The following is an 18,484-nucleotide window of genomic DNA, read 5'->3' as shown; positions in this document are numbered from 1 at the left end:
GTGCTTCCTGTATTTGTTGACCATATACGAGGGTTAGCAACTCCAATAGTACACCGGGATAGGGCGCCTCTTGTATTTGTTTAAGGGATACTTCCGATAAATAAACATAATTTCATGTACGAATTCTGGAAAATCTCCCCAGTGTAAAATTTCTCTTCGAAAGTTCACTCCCGGGAACTTCCCTCTACACAGAAAGTTATCCCCATGGAAACCCATCCCAAGTACAAAATCCCCCCTCCCCCGGAAAAATATCTGCATGCTTCCCAATAACAAATGCAGTGCGTAAACAGTGGGCAAATTTTGTAACTTAAAGATCTATCCGGAGGAGCTTGTGGGGGTCATGTTATTTGAAAAGGCATAGTTTTTCGGACTTTTCAAATAAACTTAACAAAACGGCTATCTTAAAATTTCAATTGGGCGATTTTGGGGAAACGAGGGCGTGGGAGGGGCTAGTTGCCTCCAATCTTTTTGGTCACTTAAAAAGGGTACTATAATTTTCAATTTCAGTTGAAATGAGCCCTCTCTCGGTGTTCTAGGACCATAGATTTGAAACGACCATTGCCGAAGAAAAAAAGAAATAACCACGCATCTGTGATCTTTCTTTTGGCAAAAAAAAAAAAAAAAAAAAACAGAATTCCACATTTTTGCAGATAGGAGGTTAAAACCTTTATAGTAGGGTTTTCTGATAAGCTAAATCTGATGATCCGATTTTCATTAAGATTACTTGACTTTTAGGGGGTATCTCCCCTTTTTAAAATCACTTTTTCTAAAACACTAAGCTTAATGAATCTTATATATTTGGAATCAGTATAATAAGCTGATTCTTCTGATATATTTATTAATACCAAAATCCCATTTTTAGAATTTCAGTTACTATTTAGCCGTGTTGCTTCTTACTTGCAGTTCGTTACCACAAACTGTTTGATGAACCTTCTTCTGGTTATCTGGGACTATCGGTTCAAAACGGTTATCACTCGGCAATAGAAAACAACAAACGAATAAACGCGCATCCGTGATATTTCTTCTTGTAAAAAAAAGAAGCAAAATTCCACGTTTTTGTAGGTAGGAGGTCGAAACCTAAGATAAGGGTTCTCTTATATGCTGACTCTAATGGTACAATTTTTATTAAGATCACTTGCCTTTTTTTGGGGTATTTCCCCTTTTTTCGAAAACCAGGCACATTTTCTGAGGCTCTTAGCTTTTGATGGATAACATTAGACTTAATTGTAAACATTCGGAATCATCATAAAACACCAGTTCTTTTTCGGAATAAATTATAATCAAAATTCCTTTTTTTGAGTGGTTCTGTTACTAATGACCCGAGTTTACCGAATCCCGGTGTACCCAATTCTTCAGTTTGGGACGGGGGTCAGTGGCGTGACACTGTAAGCTTAGCCAGAGTCGACCCATCTCTAAATGGGTACCTGGAGAAATCTGGGGAAGGTAAACAGGAAGGGTGTGCGAAAGCACAGGATGGCTGGCCCCCAACCCCCCATTGCACTTCCTGGCTGAAGGGCCAAGAAACGGAGATCAGCACCGCCGGTACGGACTATAAAGTCAAATGCCGTATCCTTTACCTTACCTTTTTAATGACCCGAGTCGCTCCTTACTTACTGTTTGTTACCTTGAACTCTTTAGTAGGCCTATATTGTTATTAAAGCTTCATTTTTGTAGTTTTTAGTACCATTAGTTTCGGTAGCTCTTTACTTCCTGTTCCTTACGATCAATTGTCTGATACAACCTTTTAGCTCTATGTATTTTGAAGCTTTTTTTTTTATTTGGGACATATCAAGTCAACATTAGATATGTAATTCCCTGTTATTTCATGGCTAAAAAAACTTTGAAGCACTTCCATACTTACACCCTCCTCCCTGAATTGCTTCCAAATCTCTCCCCCTGAATGAAAGATCGGGTACGGTTCTGACTTAAGTACGATAGTCAATCTAGTCCCTATTTTCTATTAAACTGACATTTATATGTGTTTTTTTCCCCGATGTGTCATATAAAACCTGCTTAGATTCGTAATTATTGGTCATCATGTATATATGAATCAGGCTTGTAATGACGTAGGAATTGTTTAAAAAAACAGGCCTCATATGTAATTCAGGTAATGTCGCACTATACGCATGCGAGAGGATGCCAACCGGGAAAATTCGATTTTGGTTCCGCCTTTTCCCAAAACCTAAACTATTTTCTTGTAAATATTTTGTTTCCAGTATTCCAAGGTGTATTTTGATACTGATAAAACACATTGATAAGGATTATTTGTTGTAATTACTATTTGTAAGTTAAGCTTATTATCAGTTGGAGAATTGGCAATCCATAAATATGAGTGCTCAATTTAATTTCGAAGGAAGTATGGAATATCAAATTTTAAAGTTTATAGTCTTCTTAGATAATGGATTCTTAGTTACCATATAAGATTTGCCTTCAAAAATAGGCTGCTTGGCTTGAGCAGTGAAACGATTCCTTGAATTTCGTCGCAGATTTGCACCCTGATTTGGATTAAAACGTTAACAAGTTTTTACCTTTGAACAGGCCTTCTATGCCTTTCAGGGTAAATCGGAAAAATACCGTGGTGTCTCTGCTGTTTGTCTAGGTCTACTACTTCGCTCGTTTAAAATTTAAATTATGTTTCTCCTCTCCTCCACTTTTCCAGGATCCACGTTTACTTAGTAATGACCATACCTTGGGCCTTTGTCAGATCCGTTATTAAATAGGGACACAAGTGGAATGGAGGCGGAGGTGGGGCTGGTAAACAATAAATTTGTATATTCTTATTTTTGTTGTCATTCAGATCAATATGAATCAGGCTCGTAATGGCGTAAGGATTGTTTTTAAGAAAGTAGGTCTCACGATTTTGCTTTCGTCTTTTCCCAAAACCTGAATTATTTTCTTGAAAAAAATTTATTTCCAGTATTTCAAGGTGAGTTATTTCAGTGCTGGTAAAGAATAAATTTGTCAATTCTTTGTTTTTGGTCATTCAGGTCAATCTGGGGGAGGTGTACAGTCATATAATATTTCAACTGCGTCTTTTATATAAAATGCATTCGGGGTCTACCTTTTAACGGTTGTTGATTTCGAGAGTTATTTCAAACTGTTTTGATATACTTACTGTGACCGCAATGCAGGTAGTTAAATCCTTGGTACGCCTTGACATTCTCCAATTAACGATTTAGTTTCAAGACGACTCTCATGCTCCCAATATGCATGGGTAACAATCATGGTTGCAGCAGCAGCTGCAACCTAATAAAACGCAAACCACGACCCATGCTAACCGGAATTCTAAAAGAAAAACAGTTTTAAAGAAATTGTCTAGATAAAAAAACAAAACAAAAAAGAAATGCCCAGTTAAATCAGTAATTTGGAAATAGTAATTATTATTCATATTAAAAAAAAATATTTTCTTCATGAATACGAATTTATGAGAATTTTAAAAAGATCCTTAAAGCTCTTAATTAAACACGACGAAATGATTTTTTCATTCCCTCTCAAAATCTCCCAAGAGCTTTTTGTTCTCCCCCTAGATTCTGAAAAATGGCTTATTGTGGTATTTTGATTAAAAATACTCTTCTTTGCTGTCTTCATTTGAAAAAAAATCTGAAAATAACAATTTTGCTCTCCCTGGTAGATTTTGAAAAATTCATTTTACACCTTCTTTCCTATATTTTCGTAAAATGGTGCCCCTTCTTTTATCTAGATTACTTTTAAAATAAATTAAATAAATAAATAAAAAGTTTTACAACTGAATTAAGGGACGAAATTAAAACTTAAAACGAGCAGAACTTATACCGTATATAAAATGGGCTGCTCCCTCCTCGACACTTCGCTCTTTACGCTAAAGCTTGACTCTTTATCACAACTCTATTTTTCAAAGCAATAAAAATTTTAGCGTAACGAGTGAATTGTCAAGTAAGTGTCAATCAAGAAAGTCAAGCTGCTACCTGCAAAAATTTGGAATTTTGTATTTTTGCCGGAAGAAAGATCATGAATGCGTGCTTTTTTTTTCTTTATTCTTCCAAGGGGCGATCGTATAGAACAAATAGAAATTATACCGTATATAATAGAGGTTGCTCTCTCCTCGACGCTTCGCACTTTCCGCTAAAGTTTGACTCTTTATCACAACTCTACTTTTTAAAGTAGTAAAAAAAAGAATTTGCGTAAAGAGCGAACTGTCAAGAAAGTCGAGCTCCTACCTGCAAAAATGTGGAATTTTGTATTTTCTCCATAAGAAAGATCATGGATGTGTGTTTTTTTCCCCAGGGGTTTTGTTCCCAGGGGTGATAGTATAGAACCAGATATCATAGAAGGTCGGAAGATAGAATAACTGATCGGAAATTAAAAGCTCTGGTACCCCCTCCCATGCCCTTTTTCCTTAAAGTTGACCGATCAAAAATTTTGAGATAGCCATTTTGTTCAGCATAGTTGAAATATCGAATAACTATGCCTTTGGGGATGACATCATAAGCGTACGCAGCATGTTAGATTCTGTGACGAATGGGAGGGCAGTGACTTTATATCGGTGCTACGGCCACGATTAATTATTAATTAAAGAATAACGGTCACGTTTCGGGATAATTTTAGCTTGAGCTTTAAGTTTATTCTTAACTTGTACAAATGCACCTGAACGGATAACTGATACAGAAGGACGAATACTAATCCCAATTCACTATATATAAATTTATCCAGTATAATCAAACTCAGCAATTTTTGGCTACTACATCATCGGCGCGTACAAACAGCTCCTCCCATTTAATCTGCCATCAACGGTCCAGTGTATATTACCCTGGAACACGTATTTTGGCTGAAACTTTCTCGAAATGCCTTTGAAACCAACTTGTGACTTTGAAACCAACTTTAAACAGCAACTAGTAATTTCTAAAACATCCAATAATAGCATTACACTGCTAATTACATATTTTATATATGTATTGTAATGAATTAATTTAAAATTAGATTCTTTAAAAGTAGAAAGGTGAAGCTAAGGATGTCTGACTTGTCTACCCGTGAAAAAATCTCATGTCGCTTATGTTTCTGCTTGTTTAAATGTTTTCCGGAGCACTTGCATCTCAGTCCGGCTCTGTCTAATGTTTAAGATAAGGAATGATTGTACTGTCTAAATCAAACAGTTTGTGTTAAGGAACTGTAAGTCAGGAGTGATCCGGCTCAATAGTAACCGAAACTCTAAAAAACCAAATTTTGATACCTATAGATACTTCAAAGAATCGAATTTTTATGCTGATTTTAAATATATGAGTTTAGTCTTACCCATCAAAAAGTTACCAACCCGAGAAAATTTGCTTTATTTTCGAAAAAAGGGGGGAAAACTCCCCCCTGAAAGTCATAGAATCTTAATGAAAATCACACCATCAGATTCAGCGTATCAGAGAACCCGACTGTAGAATGTTCAAACTCCTATTTGTAAAAATGTGGAATTTTGCATTTTTTTTTCAGAAGTAAGATCACGGATGCGTTTTTTTTAAAGGGGTGATCGTATTGACCCAGTGGTTCTAGATTGTCGCGAGAGGGCTCATTCTAACGGAAATCAAAATTCAAGTGTCATTTTTAAGTGTCCAAAAAATTGAAGGGTAAAAAGGACGCTCATTTCCCCCCAAAAGTCACCGGATCAAAATTTTGAAACAGCCATTTTATTCAGCGTAGTTGGAAAATCTAAAAATCTATGCCTTTGAGGACGACTTAATCCCCCACAGTCCCCGAGGGAAGGGCTGCAAGCTATGAATTTGCCCATTGTTTGTATACAGTATTGGTTATTGGGAAATATACAGACGTTTTCAGGGGGATTTTTTTCTGGTGGTGGGGTGTCAGGGGGAGGGGGTTACATTGGAGAATCTTTCCACGGGGAAAGAGAATTTTCCATGAACGGTGCACCAGATTTCCCAGCATTATTTAACAACGATTAGAAATTAAATAAAAAAAACAAATTTTTTCAACTGAAAGTAAGGAGCAACATAAAAAACTTAAAATGAACAGAAATTATTACTACGTATATGAGGGGGTTAGCCCCCTCGTCAACACCTCGCTCTTTAAACTAAAGTATTTTTAGTACTTTCAAAAGAGTTATTTATTCTAATTAAACGGCCTTTGTGATTCAGAGGTCATTGTTAAAGCATCGGAACAAAATTCGAACTCGAGGTCGCAACAATCCAAATTTAGTGTCCAATCCGTATTGTTACCAAGGGGTTTTGAAAATTTCCATCTCCTTATTGTTGAGTACCTTAATAATTCTTGTTACATTTCTTTAACTAAAACATCTCCATCGTTTCTTTTTAGTTGATGAAGCATTGTCACAGTAGTTCTCTCCCCCTCCCGCTTTCATAGTGCTGTTTTTGTTTTTTGCTTCTTTGGCTCTGTTTTTTTTTGTGTGCGTTTTAGGTTTTAGCCCCTTTTTTAAATCTAGTTTCTTTTATGTAATCCTTATTTTAGTTGTGGATATTTCTGATTTCTTTTTCAATCTCAATGATTTTTGCTTGTATTAGTCGTTTTATTCGCCACATAAATTTATTATTGACATGGAACGCAAATTCAGCTATTTTTTAAGCTTCTGATAGTCGTTTATCAATAAGTTTTTTTTTTATATCACCGTTTCCAATTATCTTCTTCAACATCTGTTGGATGATTCCCTCTGTGACTTTGTATCCCTATTTGTCTGGGGACTGATAAGACATCAGCAGCTTGATTAGATTCTTTCGAAATTTCATACACCAATTAATGGCTATTTTGCCGATCGTTAGAATAACGTCAATGATCCTTGAGATGAGTTAAGTTGTGCTGACCATGTCCATATTTTTGGCCTGTAGAGCAGTTCCTATAGGCTCCAAAATTGCAGTATATTTTGTAATAATTTTAAGTATAATTATTCAAACGGGTCTTGTTATGGTGGAATGCGGTTGTTAAGCCAAATGTCTTATCCCCTGGTTACCTTCAATAGACAGCTTTTCTGACCCATCTATAATTTCTAGAAATTTTTATTCAAAATGTTTGATAGCTTTGTACTTTTCTGTTCACCTGGTCTCACATAGTTTTGTTAAATTGTGTACTACTTGTCTTCTTGTTGTAGAATATCGAATTTTTTTGACATCCTTGACTGTGGAAACAGCATGTCTCACTTCATGAACCTTATCCACATCATTATACACTAGGTTCTGCCCGTGGTTAGCACAGTGGAAAAAGGACTTCCTTAAAGTTTCCTTAAAATAGCTTGACCTTCCTTGTCCGCTATTAAATAAAACAAAAGTTTTTTAACTGGAAGTAAGGAGCGACATTAAAATTTAAAGCGAACAAAAATTATTCCATGTATGAAAGGGGTCGTCCCCTCAACAGAAAAATACTGGAAAAGAACAAAAAAGTACATCCGATCTTTCCTCTCTTAGTTCTATGACTATCTACCTTAGTTCTCACCTATGAATGATGTATGGACGGATGGATGATAGACTTATCTATCAACAGGTGAAATGACATTATTTTTATACAATCCCAAAAAGGGCTTATATCAGATTTTCCCCACTCCCACTTGTACTATTTGTCTTGGCTTTTTCACAGTGAACCATGGGTTGATGCCCGCAACTACTTGATTTTAATATATTTTCGTTTATAATTTTATATTTCCTTATTGTTAATTAAATAAAAAAAAAACAAGTTTTTTAAATGAAAGTAAGGAGCGACATTAAAACTTAAAACGAACAGAAATTACTCCGTATATGAAAGGGGCTTTTCCTTCTCAACGCCCCGCTCTTTACGCTAAAGTTTGACTCTTTCTCTTAACTCTACATTTTAAAACAGTAAAAAACTTTAGCGTAAGAAGCGGGGCGTTGAGAAGGAAAAGCCCCTTTCATATACGGAGTAATTTCTGTTCGTTTTAAGTTTTAATGTCGCTCCTTACTTTCATTTAAAAAACATGTTTTTTTTATTTAATTTCTGAACGTTTTTGAATCAATGCATGTTTTGATTTTGGCTCTCCGGAGAGGAATAATTAAAATGAAATTTCTATATTAATTTTTTTTTTTGGCTAAATGGCTTTCTCATAATTTTGATCGAATGATTTTGAGAAAAAAAGAGCGGGAGAGGAAGCCTAGTTGCCCTCCGATTTTCGGTTAATTAAAAAGGCAACTAGAACTTTTAATTTTTTACGAATCTTTTTATAAGTAAAAGATATACGTAACTTATAAATTAGCTTACGTAAAGAACTTTTGTATTCTTATGTTTTTATCCATATATGAGGGGGTTCGCCCCCTCGTCAGTACCTCGCCTTTACACTAAAGCTTAAACTTTGTCCCAATTCATTAAGAATGACCCCTGAATCACAAAAGCCGCAGAATAAATAGTTGAAATTACTAAAAATACTTTAGCGTAAAGAGCGAGGTATTAGGAGGAGGTGAGCCCCTCATATGGGTAATAATTTCTGTTCGTTTTAAGTTTTAATGCTGCTGCTTAATTCCAGCTGAAAAAAACTTTTTCATTGTTTTTTTTTTAAGTAATGCTAGTAAATCCTGCGCTCCCTTCATGGAAATTTTCTTCCCCCATGACAAATTCCTCGATGGAAAGTTCCCTCAGCATATCCCCCTCTTCTCAACCCCTGCCTCCAATCAAAAGATCCTCCTGAAAACGCCTGTACACTTCCCAATAACCATTACTATATGTAAGCATTAAATAAAAAAAAACAAGTTTTTTTAACTGAAAGTAAGGAGCAAAATTAAAACTTAAAACGAACAGAAATTACTTCGTATATGAAAGGGGCTGCTTCCTCACCAACATCCCGCTCTTTACGCTAAAGTTTGACTCTTTCTCTCAACTCTTCTTTTTAAAACAGTAAAAAACTTTAGCGTAAAGAGCGGGATGTTGGTGAGGAAGCAGCCCCTTTCATATACGAAGTAATTTCTGTTCGTTTTAAGTTTTAATTTTGCTCCTTACTTTCAGTTAAAAAAACTTGTTTTTTTTTATTTAATTTCTGAACGTTTTTCAATCAATGCATGTTTTGATTTTGGCTCTCCGCAGAAGAATAATTAAAACGAAATTTGCATATTTATTTATTTTTTTTTGCTAAATGACTTTCTAATAATTTTGATTGAATGATTTTGAGAAAAAAGAGTGGGGGAGGAAGCCTAGTTGCCCTCCGGTTTTTTGGTTAATTAAGATAAAGGCAACTAGAACTTTTAATTTTTTACGAATCTTTTTTTTAGTAAAAGATATACGTAACTTATAAATTAGCTTACGTAAAGAAGTTTTGTATTCTCATGTTTTTATTACATATATGAGGGGGTTCTCCCCCTCGTCAGTACCTCGCTCTTTACACTAAAGCTTAGATTTTGTCCCAATTCATTAAGAATGACCCCTGAATCATCAAAGCCGTAAAATAAATAGTTGAAATTACTAAAAATACTTTAGCGTAAAGAGCAGGGTATTAGGAGGAGGTGAGCTCCTCATATGGGTAATAATTTCTGTTCATTTTAAGTTTTAATGCTGCTCTTTACTTCCAGCTGAAAAAAACTTTTTCATATTTCTTTTTTCATTGTTTTTTTTTAATAATGCTAGTAAATCATGCGCTCCCTTCATGGAAATTTTCTTCTACCATGACAAATTCCTCGATGGAAAGCTCCCTCAGCCTATCCCCCTATTCTCAACCCCTCCCCCAACCAAAAAATCCTACTGAAAACGCTTACACACTTCCCAATAACCATTATTATATGTAAGCACTGGTCAAATTTTGTAACTTGTAGCCCCTCCTCCAGGGACTGTGGGGGAGTAAGTCATCCCAAAGACATAGTTTTTATGGTTTTCGACTATGTTGAACAAAATGGCTATCTCAAAATTTTGATCCGTTGACTTTAGGAAAAAAATGAGCGTGGAAGGGGGCCTAGATGCCCTCCAATTTTTTGGTCACTTAAAAAGGGCACTAGAACTTTTCATTTCCGTTAGAATGAGCCCTCTTGCGACATTCTAGGACCACTTGGTCGATACGATGACCCCTGGGAAAAAAACAAAAACAAAAAACAAACAAATAAACACGCACCCGTGATTTGTCTTCTGGCAAAAAATACAAAATTCCACATTTTTGTAGATAGGAGCTTGAAACTTCTACAGTAGGGTTCTCTGAGACGCTGAATCTGATGGTGTCATTTTCGTTAAGATCCTACGACTTTTAGGGGGTGTTTCCCCCTATTTTCCTAAATAAGGCAAATTTTCTCAGGCTCGTAACTTTTGATGGGTGAGACTAAACTTGATGAAACTTATATATTTAAAATCAGCATTAAAATTCGATTCTTTTGATGTAGCTATTGATATCAAAATTCAATTTTTAGAGTTTTGGTTACTATTGAGCCGGGTCGCTCCTTACTACAGTTCGTTACCACGAACTGTTTGACTGGTCAAAGTTTTGAACTTGTAACCCCTCCCACGGGGACTGTGGGGGAGTAAGTCGTCCCCAAAGACATAGTTATAAGGTTTTTCGACTACGCTGAATAAAATGGCTATCTCAGAATTTTGATCCGTTGACTTTGGGAAAATAATTAGCGTGGGAGGGGGCCTAGGTGCCTTCCAAATTTTTTGGTCACTTAAAAAGGGCACTAGAACTTTTCATTTCCGTTAGAATGAGCCCTCTCGCAGCATTCTAGGACAACTGGGTCGATACGATCACCCCTGGGAAAAAAACAAACAAATAAACACGCATCCGTGATCTGCCTTCTGGCAAAAAATATAAAAATCCACATTTTTGTAGATAGGAGCTTGAAACTTCTACAGTAGGGTTCTCTGATACGCTGAATCTGATGGTGTGATTTTACGTTAAGATTCTATGACTTTTAGGGGGTGTTTCCTCCTATTTTCTAAAATAACGCAAGTTTTCTCAGGCTCATAACTTTTGATGGGTAAGACTAAACTTGATGAAACTTATATATTTAAAATCAGCATTAAAATGCGATTCTTTTGATGTAGCTATTGGTAACAAAATTCCATTGTTTAGACTTTTGGTTACTATTGAGCCGGGTCGCTCCTTACTACAGTTCCTTACCATGAACTGTTTGAAAAGGGCATAGAATTTGAAAGATTTTCTTGAATGAGCCTTCTCCTTATTTCCAGTGATTTTGTAAAAAATTCCCCTTTATTTTTAAAAAAGGGATATAAAATTAAAAAAAATTTCTTGAATAAGCCTTTTCCTTATTTCAGTCAAGCAGTGTTTTTTTATATTTTCTCCTGTAAAATTAAAACCTTCTAAAACACACAGAGATTACATTCTAAAAGCAGCACAATCCTCTCCTTGCATTTTAGACATGGCTCTTAAGTTTTAACATCGCTCCTTACTTTCAGAAAAACATTCGATCTAAATCAATATTTTTTGGTCTTTAATTTTATATTTCCTTATTGTTAAAATGGCAAAGAATTTCAAACGTTTTCTGAACGAGAATTCTCGTTATTTCCGATGGTTTTGTCAAAATTAGCTGCTTGGTGACACCCTGTGGCACCCTTCATCATCACTTAAGCGTTTTCTGATGTTTGAATATCCTGACAGATATTTTTATTTGATACTATTATACTATTAATGATACTATTAACGTTCACTGATGCTTTGCTTTTTATTGAATTGTCTTTAATTCCTTGGCGATGTTATCCGCCAATGTCCTTTTTATTTTGCCCTCGATTTCACTGTCTATTACCACATTATTTTCCGACAGATACACAAGATGTGGTTCATGAAATTGTTAGAAGAGTATACTTTCCTTCTTTCTTTTACGTTCCCTTGAATGCTAATACCAGAAAGATGACGATAGTATCTATCAACGGGTAACGTGTTACCACTACTACCTCTAGCAAGAAGTTGGCCCTTGTTCATCAACTATTAGTTTCAGGTTTGCGTTATCTTTAAGCACTGTCATCTCTGAAAGTTTTACTCTGGTATATTCACCACTACGATTTTTGAATTTTTTCAATACTCCAAAGAAATTTACTCCATCACTGCCTTGACTAAGCTCGTATACATTCCCAATGATGTCACCGTTAGTGCTTGTTTCACATTAAATAAAAAAAACAAGTTTTTTTAACTGAAAGTAAGGAGCGACATTAAAACTTAAAACGAACAGAAATTACTTCGTATATGAAAGAGGCTGCTTCCTCATCAACGCCCCGCTCTTTACGCTAAAGTTTGACTCTGTCTCTCAATTCTTCTTTTAAAACAGTAAAAAACTTTAGCTTAAAGAGCGGGGCGTTGATGAGGAAGCAGCCTCTTTCATATACCAAGTAATTTCTGTTCGTTTTAAGTTTTAATGTCGCTCCTTACTTTCAGTTAAAAAAATTTGTTTTTTTTATATTTAATTTCTGAACGTTTTTGAATCAATGCATGTTTTGATTTTGGCTCTCCGCAGAGGAATAATTAAAACGAAATTTGCATTTTTTTTGGGCTAAATGGCTTTCTCATAATTTTGATCGAATGACTTTGAGAAAAAAAGAGCGGGGGAGGAAGCCTAGTTGCCCTCCGATTTTTGATTAATTAAAAAAGCAACTAGAACTTATAATTTCTTACGAATATTTTTATTAGTAAAAGATTTACGTAACTTATAAATTAGCTTACGTAAAGAACTTTTGTATTCTCGTATTTTTATTACATATATGAGGGGGTTCGCCCCCTTGTCAGATCCTCGCTCTTTACACTAAAGCTTAAATTTTGTCCCAATTCATTAATAATGACCCCAGAATCACAAAAGCCGTAGAATAAATAGTTGAAATTACTAAAAATACTTTAGCGTAAAGAGCGAGGTATTAGGAGGAGGTGAGCCCCTCAAATGGGTAACAATTTCTGTTTGTTTTAAGTTTTAATGCTGTTCCTTACTTCCAGCTGAAAGAACTTTTTCATATTTATTTTTCATTGTTTTTTTAAATAATGCTAGTAAATCCTGCGCTCCCTTCATGGAGATTTTCTTCCCCAATGACAAATTATCGATGGAAATTCCCCCAGCATATCCCCCTCTTCTCAACTCCTACACCAACCAAAACAAATCCTCCTGAAAACGCCTATACACTTCCCAATAACCATTACTATATGTAAGCACTGGTCAAAGTTTGTAACTTGTTGCCCCTCCCATGGGGACTGTGGGGGAGTAAGTCGTCCCCAAAGACATAGTTATAAGGTTTTTGGACTACGCTGAATAAAATGGCTATCTCAGAATTTTGATCCGTTGACTTTGGTAAAATAATTAGCGTGGGAGGGGGCCTAGGTGCCCTCCAATTTTTTTGGTCACTTAAAAAGGGCACTAGAACTTTTCATTTCCGTTAGAATGAGCCCTCTTGCAACATTCTAGGACAACTGGGTCGATACGATCACCCCTGGGAAGAAAAAAACCAAATAAACACGCATCCGTGATCTGCCTTCTGGCAAAAAATACAAAATTCCACATTTTTGTAGATAGGAGCTTGAAACTTCTACAGTAGGGTTCTCTGATACGCTGAATCTGATGGTGTGATTTTCGTTAAGATTCTATGACTTCTAGGGGGCGTTTCCCCCTATTTTCTAAAATAACGCAAATTTTGTCAGGCTCATAACTTTTGATGGGTAAGACTAAACTTGATGAAACTTATATATTTAAAATCAGCATTAAAATGCGATTCTTTTGATGTAGGTATTGGTATCAAAATTCCATTTTTTAGACTTTTGGTTACTATTGAGCCGGGTCGCTCCTTACTACAGTTCGTTACCACGAACTGTTTGAAATCAAATACTTTCCTTTTTCAACAATAAATGCTATGATAACTTTATCATGAAGACACACTTCCCTGAAATATTTTATCTTCACCTTTTAAAATAAGATGTAAGTATTTATCGTTCCAGTGTACACATAATACTGTTCGAAAACATAGAATAAAATAGGTGCTGTTGATGACTAGCCATAGAGTACCACGGGGGCAGCCGAATAAAAATCCTGGGATTTTTTAGCTTGGAGTGAAATTGTTGGAATCGGAACCGTGGGATTGGGGGGGGGAGTAGAGGAATCGGAGCTGACGGAACCAGAATCGATGGAACCGGGACTGGGACTGGAACTAGGGTTGGAGCCAGCAGAATTGGAACTTGAACCTCTTTAAGCGCCCTGCCAGAAGGGGGGGGGGGGGTTTTGTGTATAATTTTATTTAAAGAATATTCGAAAATACCTAGGGGGTAATATGATCTACTTCTGAAATCTCAAAGCAATGGATTTAAAGCATGATTTATGTCAAGTAAATGTCTGAAAAAGCTTTAGGAATGTTAACAGATACCATAGGATACCTTGGGCCTAGCATTTTTAATGAGAGGTGCAAGAGGGATCTGCATTTTTAGAGTCAACAGGCAACCATTAATTAAACCTAAAATTAATAACAACTTATTTCTTCTTTGAATTGCTTATGATTTCGTCGTGAAATACTATTAGTCTGTAAATTTGGGGGTTAAAGCCCTTTCCTATAGGTCCCGGACAAAGTAGATAAGGGTTCCCAAATAAAATGTTTAAACGATTGTATAGGCATGCGGGAGGTTGTGACCGTTTGGACGTAGAGACCCCATACTACTACCCAAAATTCAAGGACCAAAAATCGAAATACCTACGGAGGTAATATGAATGGCTTGTAAAAACACAAAGCAATGGATTTAAGGCATAATTTATATCAAGAAAATTTCTAAAAATGATTTAGGAATGTTAACTGGAGTCAGAGTGTGCGAAGAGCCATCCAGAGTGTCATAGGCTGGTAATTGCCATAGTGTATCACGATCTAGCAATGAAATTGTATTTTTCCTACTGTTCAAATAAAAAATATGTGTCAGAATATTCAAACACCAGAAAACGCTTAAGTGATGATGACGGGTACCGTCGTGCAGTCAATTTTTAGAAAATCACTGGAAATAAGGAGAAGGCTCATTAAAAACACTTTTAAATTCTATTCCCTTTTTAGCAATAAGGAAATATAAAATTAAAGACGAAAATACATTGAATTAGGTCAAACCTTTGCTCAGAGTAAGGAGCGATGTTTAAACTCAGAGCCATATCTAGAATGCTAGAAGACGGTTGCCCTATTTTAAGAAGGTAATTTCTGTATATTTTAGAAGGTTCTAATCTTACAGGGGAAAATATATAAAACTATTGGTTGAATGGAATAAGGAACATTGCATTGCATCAGGTTAACGACGCTTCTTGACTACTAAGGTCCCTGCGTCGGCCCTGCGGTGCATTACTGCAGCATGATTCGATCTCTGGGTCCCGTGTTACCAAGCTAAGGTCAAACCCACTGCGCCAACACAGAACGGAATAAGGAACATTTTATTATTATTATTTTATTTAAGAATTAACGACGCTTCTTGACTACTAAGGTCCCTGCGTCGGCCCTGCAGTGCATTCCTGCAGCATGATTCGATCTCTGGGTCCCGTATTACCAAGCTAAGGTCAAATCCACTGCGCCACTACAGGACAAGGAATAAGGAACATGTTTATTCAAGAAAATATTTTAAATTTTATGCCTTTTTTAATAATAAGGAAATATGAAATTAAAACCGAAAAGATATTGAATTAGATCAAATGTCTTGCCAAAAGTAAGGAGCGATGTTACAACTTAGAACCATATCTAAAAGGCAAGGAGGGAGTTGCCCTGTTTTTAGAAGGTGATTTCTGTATGTTTTAGAAGGTTTTAATTTTACAGGGGAAAATATATAAACTACTGGATGAACAGAATAAGGAAAAGACTCATTCAAGAAAATGTTTTAAATTTTATGTCGTTTTTAGTTATGAGGAAATATAAAATTAAAGACGAAACAATATCAAAATCAAGTAGTTGCAGGCATCAACCTATGGTTTAATTGTGGAAAAAGTCAAGACAGATAGTCCAAGTGAGTGAGGGGCAAATCTGGGACAAACTCTTTTTAGGATTCTATAAAAATGATGTCATTTCACTTGTTGATAGATAAATCTATCATCCATCCATCCATACTTTATTCCTAGGGCAGAATTAAGGTAGATAATCATTGAACTAATAGATAAAAGATCCGATTGATTTTGGGTTGATGGTTGACGGTCACTGTCTTCTGGACTTGTATGCAAAACGGGGAACTGAATTTGTTTAAACTCACTGGCGAGCAAATGACCTTAGCTCAATAGGCTTTGTCGTTTGTAGTATAAAGATGGAATACTGTGTCATAGGATTGACAAATGACCAACAAGTCCCCTGGACTCGCAGGCGAATGGTGAGGCATATAGTTTTTCAACTCTTTGGTTAAAAAGATTTTAATTAAAATTGATCTATTGCATTAGACCAAATGTTTTGCTAAAAGTAAGGAGCGATGTTAAAACCTAAAGAGCAATATCTAAAATGCAATGGGAGGGTTAAATGTGTGTAGAAGATAATTTTCGTATGTTCTACAAGGTTTTAGTTTTACAGAAGAGAATATATAAAATCACTGGTTGAAAGGAATAACGAAAAGGCTTATTCAAGAAAATCTTTTAAATTCTTTGACCTTATTAACATTAATGGGGAATTTTTGCAAAACCACTGGAAATAAACAGTCTTCGCTGCTATTTTTTATCACTGGAAATAAGGAAAAGGATCATTCAAGAAAATGTTTTAATTTTATGCCCTTTTTAACAATATAAATTAACTTCGAGAAGATATTGAATTAGATCAAATGTTTTGCCAAAGGTAAGGAGCAATGTTAAAACTTAAGAGCCATATTTAAAATGCAAGGAGTGTGCTGCCTTGTTTTTAGAAGGTAATTTTTGTATGGTTTAGAAGATTTTAACTTTACAGGGGAAAATATATAAAACCACTGATTGAAGGAAATAAGGAAAAGGCTTATTCAAGGTAATGTTGAATACATTGTACGGATTTATAGTTGTTCTTGTCAGATTATAAAGGTTCTTGGACCAAATGGGAAGCGAGTACAAGATTTATCCTTCAAAAGCTGCGGTTTTCACGCAGTACTTTGTTTTTGATGACCTGGGTATACTTACAGTGAATTTCTTAGCATTTATGTAGACAATCCTCCATTGAATGACTTCATAGTGGAAAGTACCCTTTCCTATCTGTATAATATTGATTTCAATGCCCTAAGAATGAAATGCTTTAATAATGTTTATAAATATCTCATAATTGCTATAAACTTATATTTACCTTATATATCTTTGTCTTCATTCTTTAGATTTTGTCTTCCATGTTGTATCATCAATATATTTCACTGTTGTAATTAAGGTATCTTGTAGCCTGTGTACATCTAGTCATTAGGTACTCCTGTTCAAGATTGTCTATATAACTGTAAACTATATGACTGTATAAATACAACCGTATAATGCTCTGTAGCGAAGAAGAAAACATAGACTATTGACCGTATAAGAAGGTGTACCGTATTCTAACCATTAGGGTAATAGATCAATCATCAATAACATTGTTGGATGCTAGCGCGATTCCGTTGGGGAAATCTCTGGTCTTGCGTTCAATTCCTAAAGCGGACTAAAGTCTTTGATGACGGATTATTAAGGTTCCCTGAATCAAAACACATCCTTTGTAAGCGGTTTGGGGGTTGCCTTGATAAAACAGCTTGAGGGGAAAATCACCTTGAAGAAAAATATCCCAAAGAAAATGTCTTGAAGAAAAAATATCTCGAAACAAAAGAAAATCTTGGAGGATAAGGAATCTCGAAGAAAAAAAACGCCTTGGAGAAACAACAAATCTTGAACAAAACGAAATCTCGAAGGAGAAAAGCAATGAAGAAAAAAAATATATCTTAAAGTATTATATAACACCCACGTGTGCGCAATACGTCATCCTCAGTTACAACAGGGGGTTCCCGACTTGACTAGCGGGTCTGAAGAAACAAGTCTTGAAGAAATTACGTCATCCTAAGTAAATTTGCTCAGGTAAACAATTATATAAATACCAAAGAAATCACGAAGAAAAACATCTCGTATTACGTAACAAACTGGTGTACATAATAAATCGATAATCAATAACATCTACTGGTTGCTTGGGACCTGGAACTGGCTGCTATGGCGCGCTGTTATGGAATCCACTACCTATAAAGGAGCATTTTTCTTCAAATGAAAGTAAAAAATAACATTTAAACTGAATATAATCATATATTATTTACATATAGGTTGGTTTCAGACACTCAATCCCTCGCCCTTTACGCTAAAGCGGTACTTTCTTTTCTAGACGTTTCAAGAATGACAAATTTCAAACTAGTACCCAATTGGCTTTATAGTTAAAACCCAACAAGAAGCACGCCTTGGGCACAAAACACGCCTGGGGATAAGCAGCTACAATTACAATACAATTACACAATACAGTAAAATTTTAAAAAATATTGCACTTCTCTGAGTAAGAAATGGCTTATTGCTCATATTTGCTTTACAGTTTTGAAAAATGTGCTTTAGGTGTTAATTCAATACTAATTCAATTATTAATAGGTCAATTCAATTATTTTGAAAGGAATTGGTAAACAAAAAATTTGCGGCCAGGAAATAAGACTTGC

General features: G+C 35.5%; 1 protein-coding gene and 1 long non-coding RNA gene across 11 annotated transcripts in view; one reads left to right on the top strand and one right to left on the bottom strand.

Annotated features, from left to right (window-relative positions):
* LOC136031218 (uncharacterized) overlaps nucleotides 1–18,484 on the top strand; it is a 128,034-nt gene that overhangs the window by 25,431 nt on the left and 84,119 nt on the right. For 4 of the 10 annotated variants that reach the window (XM_065710606.1, XM_065710605.1, XM_065710602.1 and 1 more), the window contains exon 1: nucleotides 2,221–2,356. The exons of 3 other annotated variants lie outside the window; for them this stretch is intronic. In XM_065710606.1, the coding sequence (XP_065566678.1) occupies nucleotides 2,329–2,356 (28 nt within the window). In that variant the 5' untranslated portion in view covers nucleotides 2,221–2,328. Of the gene's footprint in view, nucleotides 1–2,159; nucleotides 2,357–18,484 lie in introns of those variants that run through there. 3 more of the 10 variants (XM_065710611.1, XM_065710610.1, XM_065710608.1) reach the window with 1 other exon arrangement.
* Nucleotides 1–18,484, bottom strand: part of LOC136031220 (uncharacterized) — a 43,409-nt gene that overhangs the window by 24,494 nt on the left and 431 nt on the right. Inside the window, exon 2 of the long non-coding RNA XR_010618461.1 lies at nucleotides 3,116–3,285. This is a non-coding gene — a long non-coding RNA (uncharacterized LOC136031220). The remainder of the gene's footprint in view (nucleotides 1–3,115; nucleotides 3,286–18,484) is intronic.

Source organism: Artemia franciscana, chromosome 9, assembly GCF_032884065.1.
Source record: "Artemia franciscana chromosome 9, ASM3288406v1, whole genome shotgun sequence".
In the NCBI taxonomy this organism is placed as follows: Eukaryota; Metazoa; Arthropoda; class Branchiopoda; order Anostraca; family Artemiidae; genus Artemia; species Artemia franciscana.
This window is presented reverse-complemented; position numbering and strand designations above follow the sequence as displayed.